This window comes from Xiphophorus maculatus, chromosome 9 (assembly GCF_002775205.1).
Source record: "Xiphophorus maculatus strain JP 163 A chromosome 9, X_maculatus-5.0-male, whole genome shotgun sequence".
NCBI lineage: Eukaryota > Metazoa > Chordata > Actinopteri > Cyprinodontiformes > Poeciliidae > Xiphophorus > Xiphophorus maculatus.
The window spans coordinates 25,422,658-25,443,528 of NC_036451.1; the positions used below are offsets into that span (position 1 = coordinate 25,422,658).

Genomic DNA, 20,871 nt, shown 5'->3' on the forward strand with positions numbered 1-20,871 from the left:
TTATTCAGTACATTCTTCTTATTTTTTTATTATGGAAAAAAAAATCTTTAGATTTTAAAGTAATTTTTTTCTGTTTTGTTAATATTAATTTGAAACAATTCGAAGGATTTATTTACATATACAAAAAAATTTAAGCTTTGGATACTGATTAGGTAATTACAACATACTCAGATTTATTAAGTTAACTTAAGTTAGGCTCACTAAATTGCTTAGTTAATTTAGCGAAATCTAAAAAATATTGAGGTGATGAGTTTGTATATATTTTTTAAGTATGGAGAACTAATTAGGTTTTACAGTGCAGGAGGTGGTTTGTCTCTCACTTTTTGACTATTGGACAATATTGCAGGCCAACTGGTGTATAAAAGTGTCTGAATTCAAGCAGGGAGAATTTTGTGTAATTAGTAACAGAAAACATGCAACAACAAAAAAAAGACCAAATGAGGTTTTGTTTTGTTTAGTCCTGTTTTAAATATTACAGAAAGGAAGTCTAAAATCTGAAATATTTGACATTCAATTGGATATGTCATTTGGGTTTTTTCCTCTATTTTACCACTTCTCTTTTCCAGGAGGAAATTCCTCAGCTGCCTTTTTCCTCATCAATATCAGACATTCTTCTGGTCTCTACTGAAATCATGGCATATTTGAGATTCCCCCACTTGGAACAATCTTAAAGTGAATGTTCTGAACTGAAAAACTGCTTTGAGAAAACACATTTATATTTTTATGAGTCACAACAAGGGCCCATAAGTTTCCACCGCAGCTGCTGCATTTGCTGAGAAACATTTCCACGCTCCGGACAGCGCCATCAGAAATCAAACCCACTAAAAAAAATTTTTTAAAAACTTCCCTTTTACGTCACTCGGTATGATCTATTTGCAATAAATCAGAAACCAACAGAGCTCAAAGCAGGCGAGCTCCCTCTGTGCTGCGGGTTAGCGCGGCCGCTAATGGCGTCGCACTTTATGGCGGCGTGCGGCAGGCTGAAGGGAGCTGCAGGAGGAGGGGAGGACGGATCCTGTGCTGTGAATGAAACCGACTCCATTTGCGACAATTGGGAGATGAAAGCTCCGAGTGAGCCACTAATGAGAGAAGCAGCAGGAACACCTCCTTAATACGACAACTTCCCCTCCCTTTATTGAGCAATTACTTTTAAGTAGCTGCTTTGTGAACGAGGAATCCTAATCAGTGATTAAAGCTATTGGAGGGGGCCGTAAGAGGTGTAATTGGTTATCGGGCCGACCAGTGTTGTGGAGCAGACGATAAAGAGCCAAGCGATGGGTCCAGCTGTGACACTCATGCTAATATTAGACTTTGTTTTTCATATTAGCGATGTTTATGACTGGCTTTCGCGACCAAATGTGGCTAACAGTGGCTAATTAAATTTCCTACTAAATTAAACGCTTTAAATGTTCGATGTCAGAAATTTCACACAGCAGAAAATCTTTTTCATTTCAAAGTAGTAGGTAGGATTAGTTACATCAGTAAGCGGTGAGGGGAAAGAAGATTATACATTGAAGGTTAAGCATATGTTAGCAGATTTGCATATGTACATTTTTACCAGAACTCTCTGTGTGTACGCGGCGGCCATCTGGCTTGTAAAGATTTAGGACAAAAGCCATGAAGTGCAATTCTCACACAAAGTGTCCAACACTTGACAGAAAGGAAAGGAAGAAAGAGACTGTGAACTGAAGAAACCTAAAGTACAGGGCGAGGGTGTTCTTGGCCGCACACAGTGGAAATTATCTCCCGACAACCTGAGCCTGATTTACGGGCTGAAAGCCGAAGTCGCCGCTGTCTGAGAGCCTCAGCGGGATCCAAAAAAAAAAAAAAAGAGAGATAGTGTGTTGGGTTTGGGACTGTAGGTCCACATGGGGAGCTGAACTGTTAAAGTCACAGAACCGGGATTTCAAGATTCCTGAGAAGGAAGGAACTGGATTTGTTTTTAGGTCTGCAAAGACATCTTATCCAAGAGGAATCCTCGGCTCCGGCTTGCTCTGGTATTCAACCCCGTGCGGGGGTCTTCAGCCTCTTCAGGGTCAGTCGGTTCGTGTACGTATCGCAGCCCTGTGCCCCACAAGCTATGAGAGTCTGCAGGCTCAGACAGATAAGGTCTGCAGACTCGCATTACTAAACTGTAGCAAATAAAATATGGGATAGTTCTGAAAGTGAAATACTGATAAATGTCTACAGTGAACTCTCTTAGCATCTAAATTTTATAGAAATCCCAGAGGGTAAAGCTAACGGGTAGTCCGAGAAGACCCAACACCAAAGAGGGCTTCTACTGACTTAAAATAACTACAAACTAGTATTTCAAAGCAGTTGACACACTTTGATAAATCTTAAAAGGTTTCCTTTTATTGTTATTTACAAAAAAAAGTAAGTACACGCAGCAAATAGAAGGGAGGAGGCTGTGAGCCACCTATGATCTTCCTGTGTGAAACACAAACTGAGAGAGGAAAATGTAAACCATGACCAATATAACTACACCTGAAACAGTTCAAGAGAATAAAGTTTTCTGTCAGGTAGTTTACTCTGATGGAAAACCTGTTACATCTACAAGTATTTCACACAGGAAGATCCAATGTGGCGCACAGACTCTTTCCTTTATTTCCTCTATGAATAATAGATTTCTATATGAACGATCACCCTGAAACAAATACTGAATTATCCAGTTCAGACCAGAGAAAATCTAATGCAGTCCAACCGCATTAAAACTGCTATAAGTAAATAGGCTTTGGCCAGGACTACCTTGAAAAAGAGTTTTTTAATCTTAATGGACTTTTTATTCTGGTCAAATAAAGGTTAAACGAGAAAAAAAGAAGTAAAATAAAGTTTTATTTCACAGATAACACCATCACAAAACAATGTAAAAAAATCCTTTAGACAGTCCTTGTCTATGTAAGAGGAAAAGAGGAAACTCCAAAACAAACTTTAGTGGTATTAGCAATTATCCGATTAGCTAGGTATCACATTGTTCACATATCACTTTTATCTTGCAATTTTTTTTCTTTTTTCGGTTTTTGCTGTCACAAAAATAAATGTAAAGACACGTGTAGCCAAGTGTCATTGACCACAGCCAACAGTTTTTAAGCAGACCGTCAACAAAATAAATGTCACTTTTTAAGCTAGGTTTATAGTTGACACTGTCCCCACCACTAAGCATTAGCCTCGCACGCTGTAGCAGCGCCTGGTTGTGGAACTCTGAATTTTTGTAAATCTGAAGAAATACTTCCTTCCTTATTCCAAAATAAGAGTCTCAAAAATATCTACAAAGGGTGTCAAGGTTAAAGCGGTTGACTGGTGTGCAAAGTTCATGCTAGCTTACAGCTGCTTCATAAGCGCAACTGATTGGCATTTTGTGAAGATGAATCTCATTCTCACTCAGTTTTGCGACACCTCCCACACTAAATCAGGACTCCAACAGTTTTAAGATTTTAACAAAACCTCACTTCAACAAATCCACAACGTTGTCCTTTAAGGAGCCAGAAATGTGCAGCCCTTTCCACACAAACAGGACAAACTCTTTTTAAGTCCTTGGTGACCGTCCACATGTTTCGTCTCCACATCCTGGACCCAAATGAGCTGTGGCAGAGGTGGAGAGCACATTGTTTTGACATAATTATGGACCAGTTTTTTTCTCCCATCTTCCGCTGGAGAAGAGCAGCTGAGCCCAGCTCTTAATTAGTATGATATGTATAGAAGAGTGATTTATGACTGCGTTTAGTTTGGAGATCCTATGGAGGGATTCTTTGGAGATGCTCTTCTTTTAAGCATGAAAGCAAGCAAAATTAGCTAATCTATGAACGAGAAGAGAAACTGAGATCAGGACCGACAGAGATTATCTTTCGCACATAAAAGTGAAGAAACTAATATTGAGAGAAGGGTTCAAAGCTGCAAGCTTTCGTATCCGGGAGCCCAAACAATAAATTGCCCTCACATTCACTGAAATGTGTGGTCTGTGAGGTTTGTCTAATGACTCAAAGAGATATTCATCAAAGGTGGGAAGGAAGTCTTTGTTGTCTTTTCTTCTAAACACGCCTGAGAGAGGGTAAACGAAGCCAGTCAAATGTCACTGCAAGCAGCCGCTGCTGCACACACTCAGCTAGTTTCAGAACACGACACCTTCGAGCCGCTGCCATGACGGGAATCCTCCGCTGCAGAACCGGGTCCTGCTTCTACTTTCACAGGGGATTTTCTTGTCTGTTAAAATGGCATGTGGTGTGTGTCCAGGAGCATGTGGCACACAATCCGTTTTCTTTCATTCTAAGAAACCTTAAAGGTTTAACTGTCTCACTGGCTGTCATTCCTCTGCTTGATGTAGTTCGTTTTAATAATGGACCAGAACATCCAACTTTTTTACATTTAAGGACATTTTTATGACACCATTAGCTGAACTCGGTCCCTTTGTCTTTGTAATTGAGCCTTAAGATATAAATCCTGAAGTGAAATAGCAGGACATCATCATTAAATGCTTGTCTATATAAGGTCTACAAAGATTTGGAGTTTGTTAAAATAGCATGAACGCAAAGCCTGGGTTGCACCAAGGAAGCGATCTAGCAAAAGAATGAAAGGGTTTCTCCTTTCTGGACGGCCGCCTCCACTTTGAAATTCAAGAACTTGGCCGAACAAACTGAGAAATCTCTAGATAAGCAACAAATGGAAGGTTTCATGGTTTGTAGAACAATAGACTAGGAGCTTGGCTGACACTTTGTTTCGTTCTTTTGGGTCGCCTCTGTCCAAGCCCTTGTCATAGAGTCCAACTTACTGGTCAACATTGTTAAATCCGGTCTGATAGAGAACAATGATATGTTGGAAAGCTGGCTTAGCAACCATCCATTAAAAAAAAAAATAAAGCAATCTCACCAGGATTTAGATTCATTTTAGTGTTGGTCACTCTATCTTTTTTTGTCATCTGGGTCATGGGTGACTTCACTTCAATAAAAAGTTCCTCAAGACGAAACAATGGTTAGAATGGAATAACGGAGATTCATATTACAATGAAATGCCTACAGATGTTGTCAGTCAAAACTTACAAGATAATTACTGAAACATTCCACTAATCAACTCTTTTCAGCCAGAGAGAAGTTATTACCCAGTGTAAGACTAAGGAAATTCCTCTCCACCAAGCTTCCACAGTACTGCTGTAAAAAAAACTAAGAAAAATACTAAATAGTATATCCAAAATCCTGTAGTTCATACTTGAGTTAAATGTTTGCTGAGTCGGGAGGAATTATGTCCTTGTACAACACACTTTTACAAAACTTTGAGAAAGCTTGGAGACTCGAAACTGGCTGAAGGTTTTTTAAGAATATTCTTAATGGAGAATGTCTTAACTAGGAACTTTTACCTCTGCCTGACACTTCCTGATTTCTGAGCACCTAAACCTGCAAATGTTACCATAAAACGTGTACAAATCAACAATAATAGACCATTGTCATTTTAATGTACCGGAGGACATTCACCACCCTTGAAAGTAACTCTTAGATTATATCAATTGGTCCTTCCTTCCAAAATGAAGTGACGTGAAATACTTCATTCTGGCGATGTCAGACTTTAAACATTTCAAGTTACAGAGCAAAAGATCGACTGGAATACAAACGTAATACAGGAGCAAAAACAACCACTGTTCCAAGATTTACACCCACTTTGCAGAAGCTGCAGACACAAGGAGAAGTTGAGAGAGTCTGCTGTGCTCCACTTAGAGAAAAGTTGCCTTCGTATGAGCCCAGAGCCCGGGCCTGTGGTATCTACAGGGAGGCCGATCCACTTGATGGTGGGTTTCCTGTAAATTCTCCTGGTGACACCCATGAGGGACTCTGACATAACAACCGGTAGTCAGTTTGCCTCTGGCCAGTCAAGCAAGGAGGAATAAAAACAGCTTATGCACATGTTTGAACTGCTCTTAGCAAACAATTAGCAACAGCTTTTGTTGGAACTTCGTGTTAAAGTTGCTCCTTTTTTTCCCCTTTTCTCCCCCTCAAACTAAAAACAGCACTTGTCGGATGTTTAACTTTCACTTTGATAAGTCTCCCCACCGCCCCAAAAAGAAAGAAAAAAACAAAACGTAGTGCCCTGGATGATTGGCGAGCCAGACATTATGAAACCGCGCTGAGAGTTACATATTAGTCAGTAATTAAACAAGTGGGTTTAGGGCTTTTTCATATGATCCTATCCGCACACAGTAGATTCTTATCACTCAATATGACATTTTGAGAGAAGATGCAGAAAAATGACTAATTGGTAAGAACGTTTAGCACTATTTGTTCGGCTCACGCACGTTTCTAAATTAGTTTCAGACAGCAAAAAAAAAAAAAAAAGAGGATTGTGAAGAGAGATCAATCAATCTATTAAAATTTTAAGAGTTCGCTTTTTGAAAGGCGATCATGACTCAAGGAGAAATCGTTTTCAGTGTCTGAGTTCTGCCCTTGACATTGCGTCTTACACCCACACGCAAACCTTGTCACCAGCGCACATGACCCCAGGCTGGCAGCAGCTTTCCACTCTGCTAACAGCTATGATCGACTATTGGCGACATTAAGGATGAAGCGCATTTCGAAGTTTGATCACGTTTGAAAGAGAAAAGTCATCGGTGTTGAAACTAAAGCGTTATGAGTGCAGGGTGTTATACTGGGATGGGAATGCAGGTCAGGTTTACGCGTGAATCGGGTCAAACGACAAAATACAGCGAGGAGAGCGCTGCGCGTTTTCTCCAGCTGACCAGTTGGGGGCAGCAAAGTGCCAAAACCGGAAAAAAATAATTGCTTTTCAGAAGTAGATGTGGGTGATTTCACCTCTTTGTCATCAGGTGCTTTTGCGGTTTCGGACAACATTTTTCAGACATTTCATGCTCACTTTGATGAATTTGAAGTAATTTTATATCTAAAATAAATAAACAAATATATAAAGAAAGTCCAGAATTTCCCCAAGTGTATTTTAATCTTCAAAAAACACATGATTATCAAGTGATATTTTCAAATTTCCTGTCAACGTTTAACATTTTTTAACTCAAAAACACGACGGGCCGCTGATGGCTGACTGTCCTAGTGCCCAACCACTGGGCTTAGCAAGTTTTCTGGGGGAAACCTTGAAGTCTATCAACGTAAAAAATTTAAAAGTATTTCAAGTCCATGTTTTAGTTAATATTTTACTTTGTGGTTTAATTTATTAATTAGTGTCTTATTGTGACAGTCCATCTATTCAAGTTAATTTCAAATGGAAAAACATCGTTGTTCTACTACTACTCTAAAGATAATACATATTAAAAAAACTAAATCACAATTGACCTTCACATATGTCTTCCAGCATATATAGGATAACCCTAAACCCCAACATGTGACCTGATGTAAGAAATTTTAAGTAAAGGGTCACTGTCTGAGACTTCATGCACTCCTGCTGGGCTTTAATCAGAACAAGTATGTCCCTTTGAAAAAAGAAGATGTGTGGGGCCTCGGGCCCCCACCGCCTGCACAACCTCCTTTGTCCCCACAATAAACACGGCCCCTGACTGCTCACTGCAGCCCTGATGCCGGCCCCTGCTAGACAAAAGACACATCCACTCGCTGCGCCAAATTGACTTATTTTTTATGCTAATCCCAGATTTTTTTTTATCAGACAGTTCCCCCCCACCCCTTACTTGACATAGAAGAATTAACTAAAAAAAAAAGAAAGAAAAATGAGGAGAGACCCCCGATTATCTGTTCATAAAGCTGTCTTATCCCCTGACAAGAAGAGAAGTCTGCAGAAGGCTTTAGCGCTCCTGTTTGCATGTTCGAAATGCAGATGCTAATCTAAATCATATCAAAGACACATGTTTAACCAGAAAATGAACGCGGATTTTAACGGATGCATCACCCAAAATCTAAGCAGACCCGAGCAGTGTGGAAGTGCAAAGTGTCTCCTTGACATTGCTTTCAACACTAAAGTCCTGCGAAATAGATTCTTGATCAAATCAAAAGTAAACACAAATAGTTATCTACTGTAATATTCCTGACTCTTGTAAATAATAGTGTTTTATTAACCCTGTAGCATGTAGAAGACGAAGAAAAGCTGCAACAGAGGTGAAAGGAAGTGATTTCATGCAAAGTAGGGAAGTGATATTTCTGCCTTAAAATGAGACAAAACATTTTACTACTAGAAAGTTACAGTATTTAGTTTTTTTGCAGACATTTACAAAAAGGAGCAAAGCATATATATAATCCAAATAAAATCTAAAGAAAAGACCGGTACCTCTGTTTCATGAGATTGCAAATCACTATTTTATTGATTTAAAGCAAGTAAGTAAAAGAAATGGTGCAGAGGAAGTTTTAAGAAAAGTTCAGTTTTATTTCTGTAAAGTTGGGGAAAAAAAATCCTGCTGTTTCTGCTGCAAAAAGTTAGAAGTGTTTCCGTAACAGCTGCTTATTATTTTACATGCAGCAGGTTGCCATCACACGTCTCAAACGTTTCACGCCAGTCGACGTTTAGAGAAGACCTTTGACCCATGTAGACGTCAAATTGTGAATCCCGCCCAAAGAAAAACTGAAATAAAACTAATTTACACAACTCCTCCAAAGTTCCTGCACTTTCGTTCAGAGTAAAAAGGAAGACGATTGCATCACGTCATCCTTTTTGTTTTTCCCAGAAACTAAAAGGAAAACCCAAGTAGTGACTTCCCTTTCCGGAAACAATTTATGTTTTGCAGTTGACCTTTCCATCAGCCTTTTAAGAAGTGGATCAAATGTACAAAAACCTCAATATTTTAGGTTCATTGTTAAGTGGAAGCAAAAATCACAGCAAAAAAAAAGTCCTAGTCCTAGCTGCCAAAGCTACATTTTATTTTGAATAATATTCTAGAAATTCTCTACGACAAAAATCTTTGAAATACATGGTTTCCGTGAATAATTTGGAGTTACGATTCGCAGAAAAATTCTGAACCGTAATTAGACGCGAGTTCACTGCAGTTCTGTGGCATAAATATCCAGTTCCTTCATGAATGAGCTGCTGATGTCACTTCACCACAATTTACTTGTATGGTGCTTCCTTCTACACTGTACGTGGCGCTAAGGAGGCCTCAGAACGTCGGTGGGAATGAGAAAAAAAATGCTCAAGCTATTGAATGTAACACATTTTTTACCATAAATTTTCAATGACTTTTTTTTAAATCATAAAATCTAACCTATTTTTCAATCATTATCAAAAACAACAAAATAAATTAACTTTAAAATGTTATTTGCCTCACTCATCTTTCTGGCTGGCTAGCAGTAAAATTCATCAAGCTGCTTTGCTCCTAAGGTACCAAACGAGGAATGGACGAGTTTCTGACCAGAAAAACTTGTTGTGACAGCAATAGCCCTCTAGGAGGCGCAGCACTTACTTTGACACTAACTAACTGTGATAAAAACAGGATAAATCTAGTGCTGTCTGATCTGCAGATGACTTGGTGTCCTGGGGCAGCACTGTGTAAACAAAGAGCTGCCTTATGTCTGAATCTGTTTGTAGTTTTAAAGGTCCAATGAAAAAATATGCTATGAACACGCTCCATTATGGTTTTCATTAAAAATTTGGCAATAAATTAAGAAATAAGCAGCAATAAATGCGTCTTCTGACACGTTAGCACACCAACTGTTTGTTAGCTGGCCTTCTGAAAAAAAAAAAAAAAAAAAACACCCAAATTGATTAATGTCGGCCTACGGCAAGTCTTTTTTTTTTTTCTTCTTTTTTTTTTTGTCTTCAAAAATAAAACAGGGTTGGATTAACAAGTTGTTTTAAAAATCCGTCTGATTTTGAGGAAACGCTCACTGGGAGTTTGTTAACTGAAGCCGGGAAACAAAACATGAAAAACAATGACACTGCTGCAGGCGTCGGCGCCACAAAGTCCAACTCTGTGAACTCAGAACGGCCGTGCCAATGAGCTGCTGAGCAATCTGACTCACAATACACACACCCAGAGTAAAAAAAGGGCTAAAAACGTTATTCAGTGTCCCCACGCTGCTGATAATTAAAGCTGCAACAGCAACAATACAAGAACTTTTCAGGGATAAAGCCCTATCATTATGAAACTATTATCAAACAGATGATGCAATCAGTTTTGTTCAGCTACTCAAATCGCCCTTCACTATATCCTTGAACTTTGCCACAGAAATTATTTTGAGTTAATTGTTTTGATTTTTTTTTTCTTTATTTCAAACAGCTGGAAAACCAAAGTATTGTGTGCAGCAGCTTTAACTAAATAAAACAACTTTCTAATCGTCTCTTCTGCTGATAATGTCCTGTACAGATGAAGTGAATCATTTTCTTTAGATTAGTTCTTAAAAATTCAATTTACCAATTCAATTTTGACAAGCTTCATGCAAAATTAGGGGCAATTTGGAGCCGGGGTTTAATTTAGTAACACAAAATCAAATATTCCAAAATAATGTCACATATTAAAGCTGCAGTATGCAACTGTTATAAAAAAATATATGGTTCTATTTTTACATGTCTGTTAAAAATTTTGCTAAGTCCTGACAGCATAATATGACACAGATAATTTGTGAAAAAAGACCAACCTCCTGTGATTTTAAACCCATCTGCAGAAATACACCACTCCTGGTCAGAAACAATCAATCAGAACCAGGAGGAGGGTCTTAGCGCTGCCAATCAGGCTAGAGCTCACACCCTCCAAAGAAAGGGGGAAAAGTAAAAAAAAAAACAAAAAAAACAACAGAAAACTACTAAATTTTGTTGAAGACTTCAACAAATTTGAAGTCTCCATATAGACAGAGAGAACTCCACGAACAGTGTGATGGAAAATCAAGGTGGTTTTAGAACTATTTATTTAAAACTGAATTAAATCATGCACATGGTTTGCAAATTTTAAATTCATTCCATGTTTTCATGATCAGAAAGAAGATTATTTACAGAACTAGGCCAGCTGCAGTAAGTAATAAATCAGTTAATCACAAAATCAAAATCAAAACGAGCTCAATAACTTCTATTTGCATGATTTATTGTTTTTCTCTTTTCAACCTGGTGCTCTGGTCTCAACCAGACGTTTTTTTTTTTTTTTGACAAACACTTCTGTTTACAGAGACTTCATAATTCACTTTATTTAATGTTTCTGTTGTGTTGTTAATTTTGGATTTTTAAAATGTCTTCCACTTCCTGTGTTAAATGTTCATTCGAATTCAAAATTTATTGCTCATTGAAAATGTCTTCTTGCATTATTTTTGCCATTATTGTTATATTACTTGAAAATAACGTCAATAACAACAATGTTATCATGTATCACAATAACGTCTGGGACATTTTATCGTCCAGCAAAATGTTTTATTGTGTGATGCCTAAACACAAGTAAGATGTGTGTGTAACAGCCTGACCATGTAGTGACTTTTGTGAAGGTTCTTCAGTTTACAGCAGCCATTCGCTCCTAACTGGTTTAATGTCTCTATAATGAGTCAAAGTCATTTCATGTTCCTCAAGTAGAAACCAACCCAGCTATTTTACCATTCAGAGAAATGACTGATGCAGGTATTTCAATGGCATTGTTTATATGTTTGATTTACTCTTTTACTCTGCAAAACTCTAATTTTGTCCTTCAATGAGAAGTCTATTCATCAGAGAGCAAATATTTAAAAATTACCTTTGGTTTAATGCAAGAGTATAGAAGCAAAAATGTATTTTTTTTTTCAGACTACACATGCAAGATATCTCCTTACTGAATTTCTCTAATAGTTGTGTGTTAAACATCTTGTTTCTTTTTGGGGGGTTTTCTTGTTTGTTTGCCCTCCTTTCAGCGGTGGGCAAACCTGAAAAAGCAGCCGTCTAAGAACAATTTTCACAAAGCCAACATCTGCAGCAGAAGAAGATCTGAAGTCAAACCGCAAACCCCCACTGACAGCCGTGTTTTCAGCCTCACAGTGTGATCACTACACGCCGAATTTCATAACCGTTTCCCCTGTTTTGGAAATCTAGGTGCTCTCAGGGGGGGTTTGAGGGTAGACGTTTAGATAATGCTCATGTTACAACACATCAGCCAGACAGGAAGTTGGAAGACGCACGGCTGCGCGCCATCGCCTCTGTGCCACGTCCCGCCGTTAGAACATCTTGGACGCTGGAGACTTCACAACAAATTCTGAAAAGTTTGCAAACGTTCCTAAACGGCAAATGACTCAAACAGGGCGTGGCGTTTATTACTTATTAAAGCATGACCTTACTTTTTCATTTCAAATAAACAAGCCTGACGGCTTTGACTTTTCACCGCTCTTGTCCATCTGCAGCCTACTTCCTGTGTATCACCATACTCTTATTTAAATAAAATATTTTTGATATAATTTGCATAAATTCTCCCAATGTTGTTCCTCTTTGAGTCAAAATCCTGAGCTTGTAAAATTAGCTTTTTAAAATAGAATGTTTTACCTTTTTAAAAAAAACGACAAAAAAAACAAAACAAATGGCTCTCCTGGAGTAAGCACAAAGAATCTTTCATAAATATGCTTTTTCTAAACTAAAATACACCAATTATCATCTATTATTCGCTCAAAACTCTATTACCCTTTGCAGACAGTTGCTTTAAAAAAATTTGAGTTTTACAAATCAAAGAACAAAGCTATTAGCTTAATATTTCAACCTGCACTAAAAAGTTAAACACCCACACACTCACTACGTGCAATTACTGTGTTAAAACTAAGACAGAAGTTTTTTTTTAAATAAACCATCGTGTCCCCGGGGACGTAAAAAAAAAAAACAGTCAACATAAGGCTTCCTGAACTCACACATGACTGCAAACCACAGCACTTGCATTGTTTATTCAGTATTATTCATGCAGGAACTCCACCTCCCTCCTTCCCTCCCCACATCTAAAATGTCAATACCGTCAACTGCTCAGAGTCCCTCATTCTCACCACTGTTCTTAAATTAACGCCTCTAACAGAGCCTCACTCCAGGACGGGCTTCAGCACAACGGCTACAGAGGAAAAAAATGATGCGAGTCAGCACCTTTTTAAGCCGAGCGCTATTCTTACCCCTTGAACTTTCTCACATTTTATCATGTTCCAGTTGCAGACCTCCATGTATTTTATTGGGATTGTCATGTGGCAGATTAATGCAAAGTAGTGCATAATTGCGATGTGGAAGAAAAGGTGCAACTAAATGCCTTTGGAAGCCGACTTGAGCTCGTAGATTTTAACAGAGATGGGAAGATGGATGAGGCTAATTCAGGATAATTTTGGAAGAAAACCTATTAGGCTGAACATCAACCGTAAAGCGACAGCAAGACGGGGCCATTGGCTAACTCTGCCAACTGATCCGCTGTTCGTGCTGGAAGGTAAGTCTCCAAACTCCTGGAATAAGCAGTTCCCCTCCAAAACAGGCGGTGGCAGCAGTAAATATCAACACAATCCCACATTTAATGACATAGAAATGCCCTCAAGAAAATATTTTCTATCTGTGATGAACCATTTTGAAAATATGGATGCGCCGAAGTGGCTCCAATGACAATGTTCTTGCACGGAAACTGCAGCCGGAGCGACAAGACTTAGAGTGAACCATATTAATCTGTTATTCTCTGTGTTAGATAGAAACAAAGGGGGAAAATAAGCAGCATTGGGTGTAAAGGTTACCACAAAAATAGAAAGTGTTAAAAACAATATACATATAAAAAACAAGATTAACAATGACAACAATAATAGTAATAATAATAATATACTTTACTGGACTATAGCAGAAAATACTGTTCAGTTATTAGAAACAGGAATATTGGACTTGTGAGCCAGTGCGACCCGCTGCTGCAAAGGTGCTTCTACATAGTGCCAACTAAAGGAGACTATTTTTTTAAATAAAAAAGCTGAATATTACTTATCCTTTATGAATACTTTAGAAAGTTACTCTACATTTATTTACTCATATTTTTTTTCCATTTTGAGCTCAGGTCCCCTGAGCTTTCAAAAAAGGCTGAAAAGCTTTAGCCAAACCTCCTCAAGGTCTAGGTGCAACAGGTTTTGTAAGACTGAAAAAAAAAAAAAAACTAATTGACAGCATGGAGACCTACTTTAAATACATTTACCAAAAGGACTTGTTCATTACAGACATTTAGGAAATAGACTTAATAAAGTTTATCTGCAACAGACAGAAGATTTATGAATGTCACCCTCAGCTGGAAAAATTAAAGTTGAGGGATGCGGTCGAGCAAGTCTGATGATTTACGACTTGATAGTAATTTATTAAAAGAGCAGTATTACATGTTTTCCAGCTCCACAGAATCCTTTTATAGCACAATGAAGCAAGTATGCTACCCTCAGTTGTTATAAAAATGCTTTTAATATGGCTTAAAAGAAATTTGACTTAGTAATTTAAAGCCTTGAAATTGGGCCTCAATTTAGTTCCACCAGGCATTTGCTAATTGCTCCAGGCTAGTCTGAAGGAGCTGGGTTAGAAAACCGCTTCGAAAGCAGAGCTAGGTCCAACCAGGTCTAGCTCCTGGTCCAACCAGGAGCTGAATGGTTGCCATGGGAGATTTAAGGATTTCTCAATCATGCAGGAAAGAGTCAAAGCAAGACTCCAGATGTGTTTTTGATGAGGGAATAACATTTTAACATGATGTAAGGCTTAAAAATGTCACATTTCCATAATCCTGCCCCCTTTAATAATGTGCTTGATATCAACACTTTTAGGCATTTTTTTGTTTTGTTACCTGCAGGGTCAGGCAGGCCGGCATCTCCCATCTGTTTGTATGGGTTGAACTTGGGCTTGGGTGCAACCATGGGGGCAAACTTCTTGGGGGCCTGCTGCTGAGAGACAGAGATGCTGGCGCTTCCCAGAGACGGAGTGGTCTCCATCCTGGCAGCTACCTGTCCGCTCTGGTCGTTCGGTGGGTTCCACATGGCTCTGAGCTGGAAAGACACACATCGTCAAATGAATCTGTCTCGCACACAAACGGCAAATAAGTGAAGTAAAATTCTCTCTGGGTTCCGGAGGTGGAAGTAAGTGATTATTTCTGTGGATTTTCTTCCCCCATTAAGATTGTGCAAGATTTAAAGCAGCTGGCAGATTTACGGTGCAAAAATAAGAGAGCGAAGGCGATGCTCTTGACGCTCAACAACGTGTCCGTTCTGATAAAGAACCTAAAGCGGAGAGGAAATCACTTTGAACCCTGACAGTGATCGTCGTCTACGCTCACAATGCCTACACGCCATCAACAAATCAAAAGTGTGATACGCCAGACAAAGAGCGGCGAAAAACAAAGTATTTTAAAAACAGAAAGAGTATTGAAAAATGATGTAATGCATATGCAACCAAAACATTTTTAAGTGTTGACAGCTGTCAAAAAAGGAGATAGAATCAGTCATTGGAGGAGATATGGATCATTCTGATTTATAAACCATGAAGGATTATGAATTAGATTATGGTACAAATTTTTTTTTGTGCGTGTTATTTTTCCGGTAAGAAATAATTAAAATCCGTGATCAAAAGTGCCAATTTGCACCGTGCGGCATTCAGACTTTATTCATTTAAAATATACATGGTGTAAAATATACAGTCATAGTATAGCGAACATCATCACCAGACACTAATACAGACGCTGAGGACACACACATGCAGTGTTTCACCAGAACCTTCTGAAATCGTTTGAAATACTTCAACTATTTATGCACCGCTCTCTCTCTCCCCCCCTCTCTAGTCCTCCTTTTTGTTTGTGATTTGTTGTTCTGATGTTTCTTGCTCTTTATTATCCTCACTCCGTCTGATGCGGGGTTTGCATTCTTTCTCGGGAGCACGGCAGACAAGCCCACGCGCAATCATCCTTTAATACCTGCTCAAATTCCCCTGCGCCCCCCCCTGCCTCCTCACTGGCTCTTAGTTATGATTTCTTTCCTCCTGCTCTGCGTGCTGCACATTTCAGATGAGCATCGCTGTGTCACACCCACTTGTCTTTGCAGACCAAATTCTGTACTTTCCCAACACAGTCATGGTAAACAGACTAAAACATGGATTACAGAGTAACCGCTTTGGGGGACAGAGAAGGAGCTTGCATAGTAAGACTTGATCTGCAACAACCACCGTCATCAAACACAACTTGGGTTGGGCGATGTGGACTTAAGAGTTTTATCACGATATTTTGTGATATTTTGTGGTACTTTTGTGATATCAATAAGAACTATTTATTACTTACTTTTTAGGTAACTGTGTGGCTGCAACTGCACGGCCCCACAAACACTGCTCTCGAAAAACAGATCGAGAAGCAAATTATATCACTAAGATCCACAAGGTAACTTATTGGTATTTGAAAATATATCAATATTTTTTCACTCTTTGTTCCAGTCATTGAACAAAGAATGGAGAAAGAAGTACAACTAGCAATCTCCACAATTTGGACAGTTTTGAGGGTTTTAAACATAATTTAATTTGAATTTATTGTGGTAACAATAAATCAGAATTCCAATGACGAGTATTTTATATCGATAAATGATAAAACGATATATGCCCCACTCCTAAGCCCCAAAACTACCAGGTTGAACCAAAATAACACTGTTAAATGATGGATGCAGTTGCAGAGAGAAGAACAAGTTGGTTATTTTCAGTGTCACTAAGATGTTTGAAAACTGAAGTCAGAAGAAGCAGATGGACGGTTGTGAGAAACGTCCAGGAAAATAAAGTATTTTTCACAACATGTCAGTAAAAACGAAAAAGAGAAAAGGAGAGAAAGAAAGAGACACACGACTTTCAGCAGGTAACAGGAAGGATGATTGTAGAAGTGCAAACTGGAGCATTTATCATCTGGAACTTAAAGTTCTGAAGTCTCTAGCAGAGGTGCACAATATATTGGCTGATGTTAGTCACTTTTTAACATATCGGTGTCGGCCCGATAAGTAAATAGGTCCTGATATTAATATAATACATTTATTTCTATCTTATTGATGTTTGTGTATGTTTTTCAGGTTTGGGGGCCATGTGGTATTTTTTCAGCACAATAATAGTTCTGCAGGATTTGGAGTGTTTGCCTGAAGGAAAGGAAATGTGAGTGGTGTGGTTGTTTGTGATGGTGCTGAAGGGTTGGGAACTATATACGCATAATATTGGTATCGGTTATCAGCCATAACGGTAACATTAATATCTGACATATCGGCCCAAATTTTCACATCTGTTCACCCTTGTTTTCTAGCATGGAGTCGTAAGGGGACTAGGCCTGTCACAGAACAAATTTTGCAGGACGATAAATTGTTCCAGAAGTTATTGCAATAAATGATACTATTGTTTTGAGATCATTTTCAAGTAACATAATAGTAATGGCATAAAGATGCAAGAACACGTTCTCAAAAATTAATCAATTTTAAATTGTAATCAGCATTTAACGCTGGAAATGGAAGACATTTTAAATATCTAAAATAAATAAAACAGGGACAACAAATAAAATGAATTGTAAAGTCCAAAGCACCAGACTGAAGACTTTTGTCATCTAGTTTTTGGTGGATGAAGAAAGAAGAGAAAACCAAAAAAAAAATCACAAAAATGGAAACTGAGCTTGTTTTAATTCATCATGAGATTAATAGAGTCATTGCTTATTGCGACAGGCCTAATGGGGACGTTTGCTTACTTTGAAGTTTTAGCTAAGCTTTCCACACTATTTACTGATCTAAGATCCCAGAGCAAGTTTTCATTCTGTATTAAAGATGTTATAACCTTGTTTTACAGTGTTTGACATTGCCTCTGCTCCTGGCATAAATAATAAATAACCATTTACAGAAAAGCGGTTATGTTCAATGATGTTCGCATGTCTTCCTATTGGCCTTCAAGACATCTCAGAATTGGTTAATAGCTGCGTTTGCAGGTGAAATTCTGATAGCTACATTTCCCGTTTGCTCAGGATGATTTATGTTGCTTTCTATCAAGGCCAGATTTTGGAGGGAAAAAAACAAACAAAAAAGCCTAGACAGTTGCATTTCCAATTTCCGATCTAAAAGGCCAGAAATTGACCTTTTGTCATTTGCACAAGTCGCAAATGACTGAATATTCTTTAAAACAGAATACAGCACAGCAACAGGCTTTCCATCATTCTTCTGGTGATTTATGACGACCACGGCCGGACGGTTTAGATTACCTTTACTTTTAAAAACCCCATTGGTGTTCTATGTCATTATCGAGCTGATATACTCGTCTTGCTCCCACCGGACAGAGAAGCATCATCTTGTCCAATAGCTTTTGTTTTCTTGGAGGCTCACATTATCACATCTGTTTGGATGGTGCATCCACTGTGGCAATTCAGGCTCAGTTCAAATCTGAACCACTACACATCGTTGGAGCCGAAAATGTTCCTGAAACAGAGGAATATTTCAAGTATTCGTCAGGCTGCATTGTTCAGCTGAAAACCTGGATCCTACAGTTTGCTTCTGAAGAGAAAGCACAGCTTTACTCAACAGGACCATGTTAAAGCATGTCTTTTTGCAATGTTTGGACTTCATACAGATAACCTTGGTGCCACATTTGATAAATCCTACTGCCTGTTTTTCATCAAACTATTTCCTAAGACTTTGAAGGTCAGCTGAAGCAGTTTTCTTCTGCAGCATTTACTACAAATTAAAGTCAGTGCGGCTGATGGCAACAATTTGATTGCATTTAAGGTGTAAAAACGCTTAATGCATAATTACCATGACAACATCTCAGACAAAATTTTGACTACACAAATGCACCGGATTAGGATGTTGTCAAACTGTTTTCCATCGGGTCATGTATGCTAGCGTCTTGATAAAATGGGTCTATGTGGGTTTAAACAAGAGCAAATGAAGATTTTTCATCTTTTGTACAAACATGTGTTGCTCTTGGTGGACCAGCATGCTAAATAGAGCATGGTATCAGGATCAGAAATGTGGAATTTACAGTTTTCTGCTGTGTCAAGACCGGGTGTGCTACTTTTGCCATATTCTCACTCTTTTGCTACTTTTTCTTCATATTTTAAGATCATTGCAAGGTAAAATGTTGATTTAAATGACCACAAGTGGTCAGACGATTTGAAGCCAAACCGATCAAAAACTTGGGCAAACGTTTAGTTCTACTTTCAGTTTCAAGCATCCTACAGAGCATCTTCATAGTGAGCCTGAGCAATGTTACTATTGGGTTACAGCAGCAGCATTTGAGCTAACGGTCGAGTAATTTCGGTAGCAGTGTTGCACATATGCAGCCTCCGTGGTTCAGCAAAATTTCTCGACATGTCCAGAAAAATCCATGGCAGCCTGACTTATCTGGCCCAGTAAGAGTGTTACTTCCTGTGGCGCGGTGTCTCCCTGTGCGACACAAGGCAGAAATGCAATAGTGTGAAAGGGGTATTCCAAAGTACAAGAAAAGGTTTGGGGAAAAAGCCACTTTTGTGCTTTTAGTTTGTCTTCATATTTCTTTGAACTTCCACAAGCTAACCCCACCACAAAAACACTAGCGCACACACACACCCACCACACACCAGAGTACATACACAACACTCTAGTTAAAGTGGAGGCTCATGAAAAGGAAAGCCTTTTGTGATTGCCGGGGCAGTTTGAGATGACTCTCAGAGGCGTGACAGCACATTAAACAGTTCGCCTTACGAGGGCACGGCAGTCAGAATGTCTTCTATCCGTCGTTTCTCTGCACTTTTACAGCTGTCATTGAGAAACTGCTGCAGGTGCTTCTGTCACATTAATCTTTCATATCCACCAAGGAAACTATCAAACAAAGCCATCCGAAAGAGGACCACAGAGAGTACGGAGCTCTAACATAAAATGGCAGGGTTCAGAGATTTTTCTTTTTCTGTTCAGGGGAAGGCTTGACATGCTTTCTAGCAAATATTCTCTGAGGCCTGCAAACCGGATCGCACGTTGAAGACATAATCAAAACCGCAGACGCCAGAGTGATCGGAAGCTCCCGTAAAAAAAAAAACTAAAAAAAAAAACACTGTGCCGACTGGTGACTGACTGTCAGCATCTCCTTGTGCCGTTTTTAAAAGCTCTGCTGTAAGAATTTGAGTTGAGGTTAAACCAGCTGATGCATAAAAGAGCTTTTAATTTTATAGCCTGTAAAGAAACTGAGGTTTCTTTCTTCTTTATCCTAAAATATCTAAACGCAACTGTTCCACACAGACATGAACTACTACATCTGCATCATTCAACCGCAAACAAATGGTTTTTTTTGTTTTGTTTTTGTTTGTGTTTGTTTGTTTTTTTAAGGGGAAAAGTTGTTCCAAGTGTATTCACATAAATTTCAGAAATTGCAATCTCGGAAAGAAGGAGTCAAAAGGCGTATGCCTGCTTTTGCTTGTTGTTTTTTCCAGTAATAGTTGAGTCTGAAAGGTTCATTACTGACACTAATCAGTTAAACATGTGGAAATAAAAAAGTAATTCATGGTTGGGTGTCACTAGAATCATCTATCTTTGTGTTGCGATGAGTAATATAATGAGCAACTTTTTAGGTTTTTTTGGGGGGGGGGTGCAGGAGGGGCTGTGGGATATTTTATTGATTTGAGAAAAAAGGAAAAAATGGTCGTTCTACTAAATGACCCAGATGAGAGCAGCTGAGTCGTAGTGGCAAAGGAAGAAAGAGCAGTTTGGTATTATTCATGGGCTACCAGGAAAACACAGCAATGAATCAGTCATGATAAAACACTATAAACCTAAAAACCTGTTTGTATAATTTGACACATTTTCCACTGTTCTAGGAAAACAAACACTGTTTCGTGTTGTGTTTAAAAGGGGTTTTGACCAGCTTAAGGTCCAATTGTAGGCTTTTTTTTTATAGGAATGTTTGTGTTTGGTCTTAAGCTCCTCTTTGGTAGTAAATGTTTAGAGAAGGCCATCCCTTTACAAGTAATGTTAAATCTAGGTGAATAAAGTGAAGAAGCAGTGTCATTGCATTCCTCGCTACAGAAGCTCAGGCACCTTTTGACAAAGGTTC

General features: G+C 38.7%; 1 protein-coding gene across 6 annotated transcripts in view; it reads right to left on the bottom strand.

Annotated features, from left to right (window-relative positions):
- LOC102221655 (lipoma-preferred partner homolog) overlaps nucleotides 1-20,871 on the bottom strand; it is a 180,268-nt gene that overhangs the window by 108,560 nt on the left and 50,837 nt on the right. For 5 of the 6 annotated variants that reach the window (XM_023339732.1, XM_023339735.1, XM_023339731.1 and 2 more), the window contains one exon: nucleotides 14,648-14,846. In XM_023339732.1, coding sequence (XP_023195500.1) covers nucleotides 14,648-14,837 — 190 coding nt within the window. In that variant the 5' untranslated portion in view covers nucleotides 14,838-14,846. Of the gene's footprint in view, nucleotides 1-14,647; nucleotides 14,847-18,052; nucleotides 18,089-20,871 lie in introns of those variants that run through there. The other variant, XM_023339730.1, reaches the window with a different exon arrangement.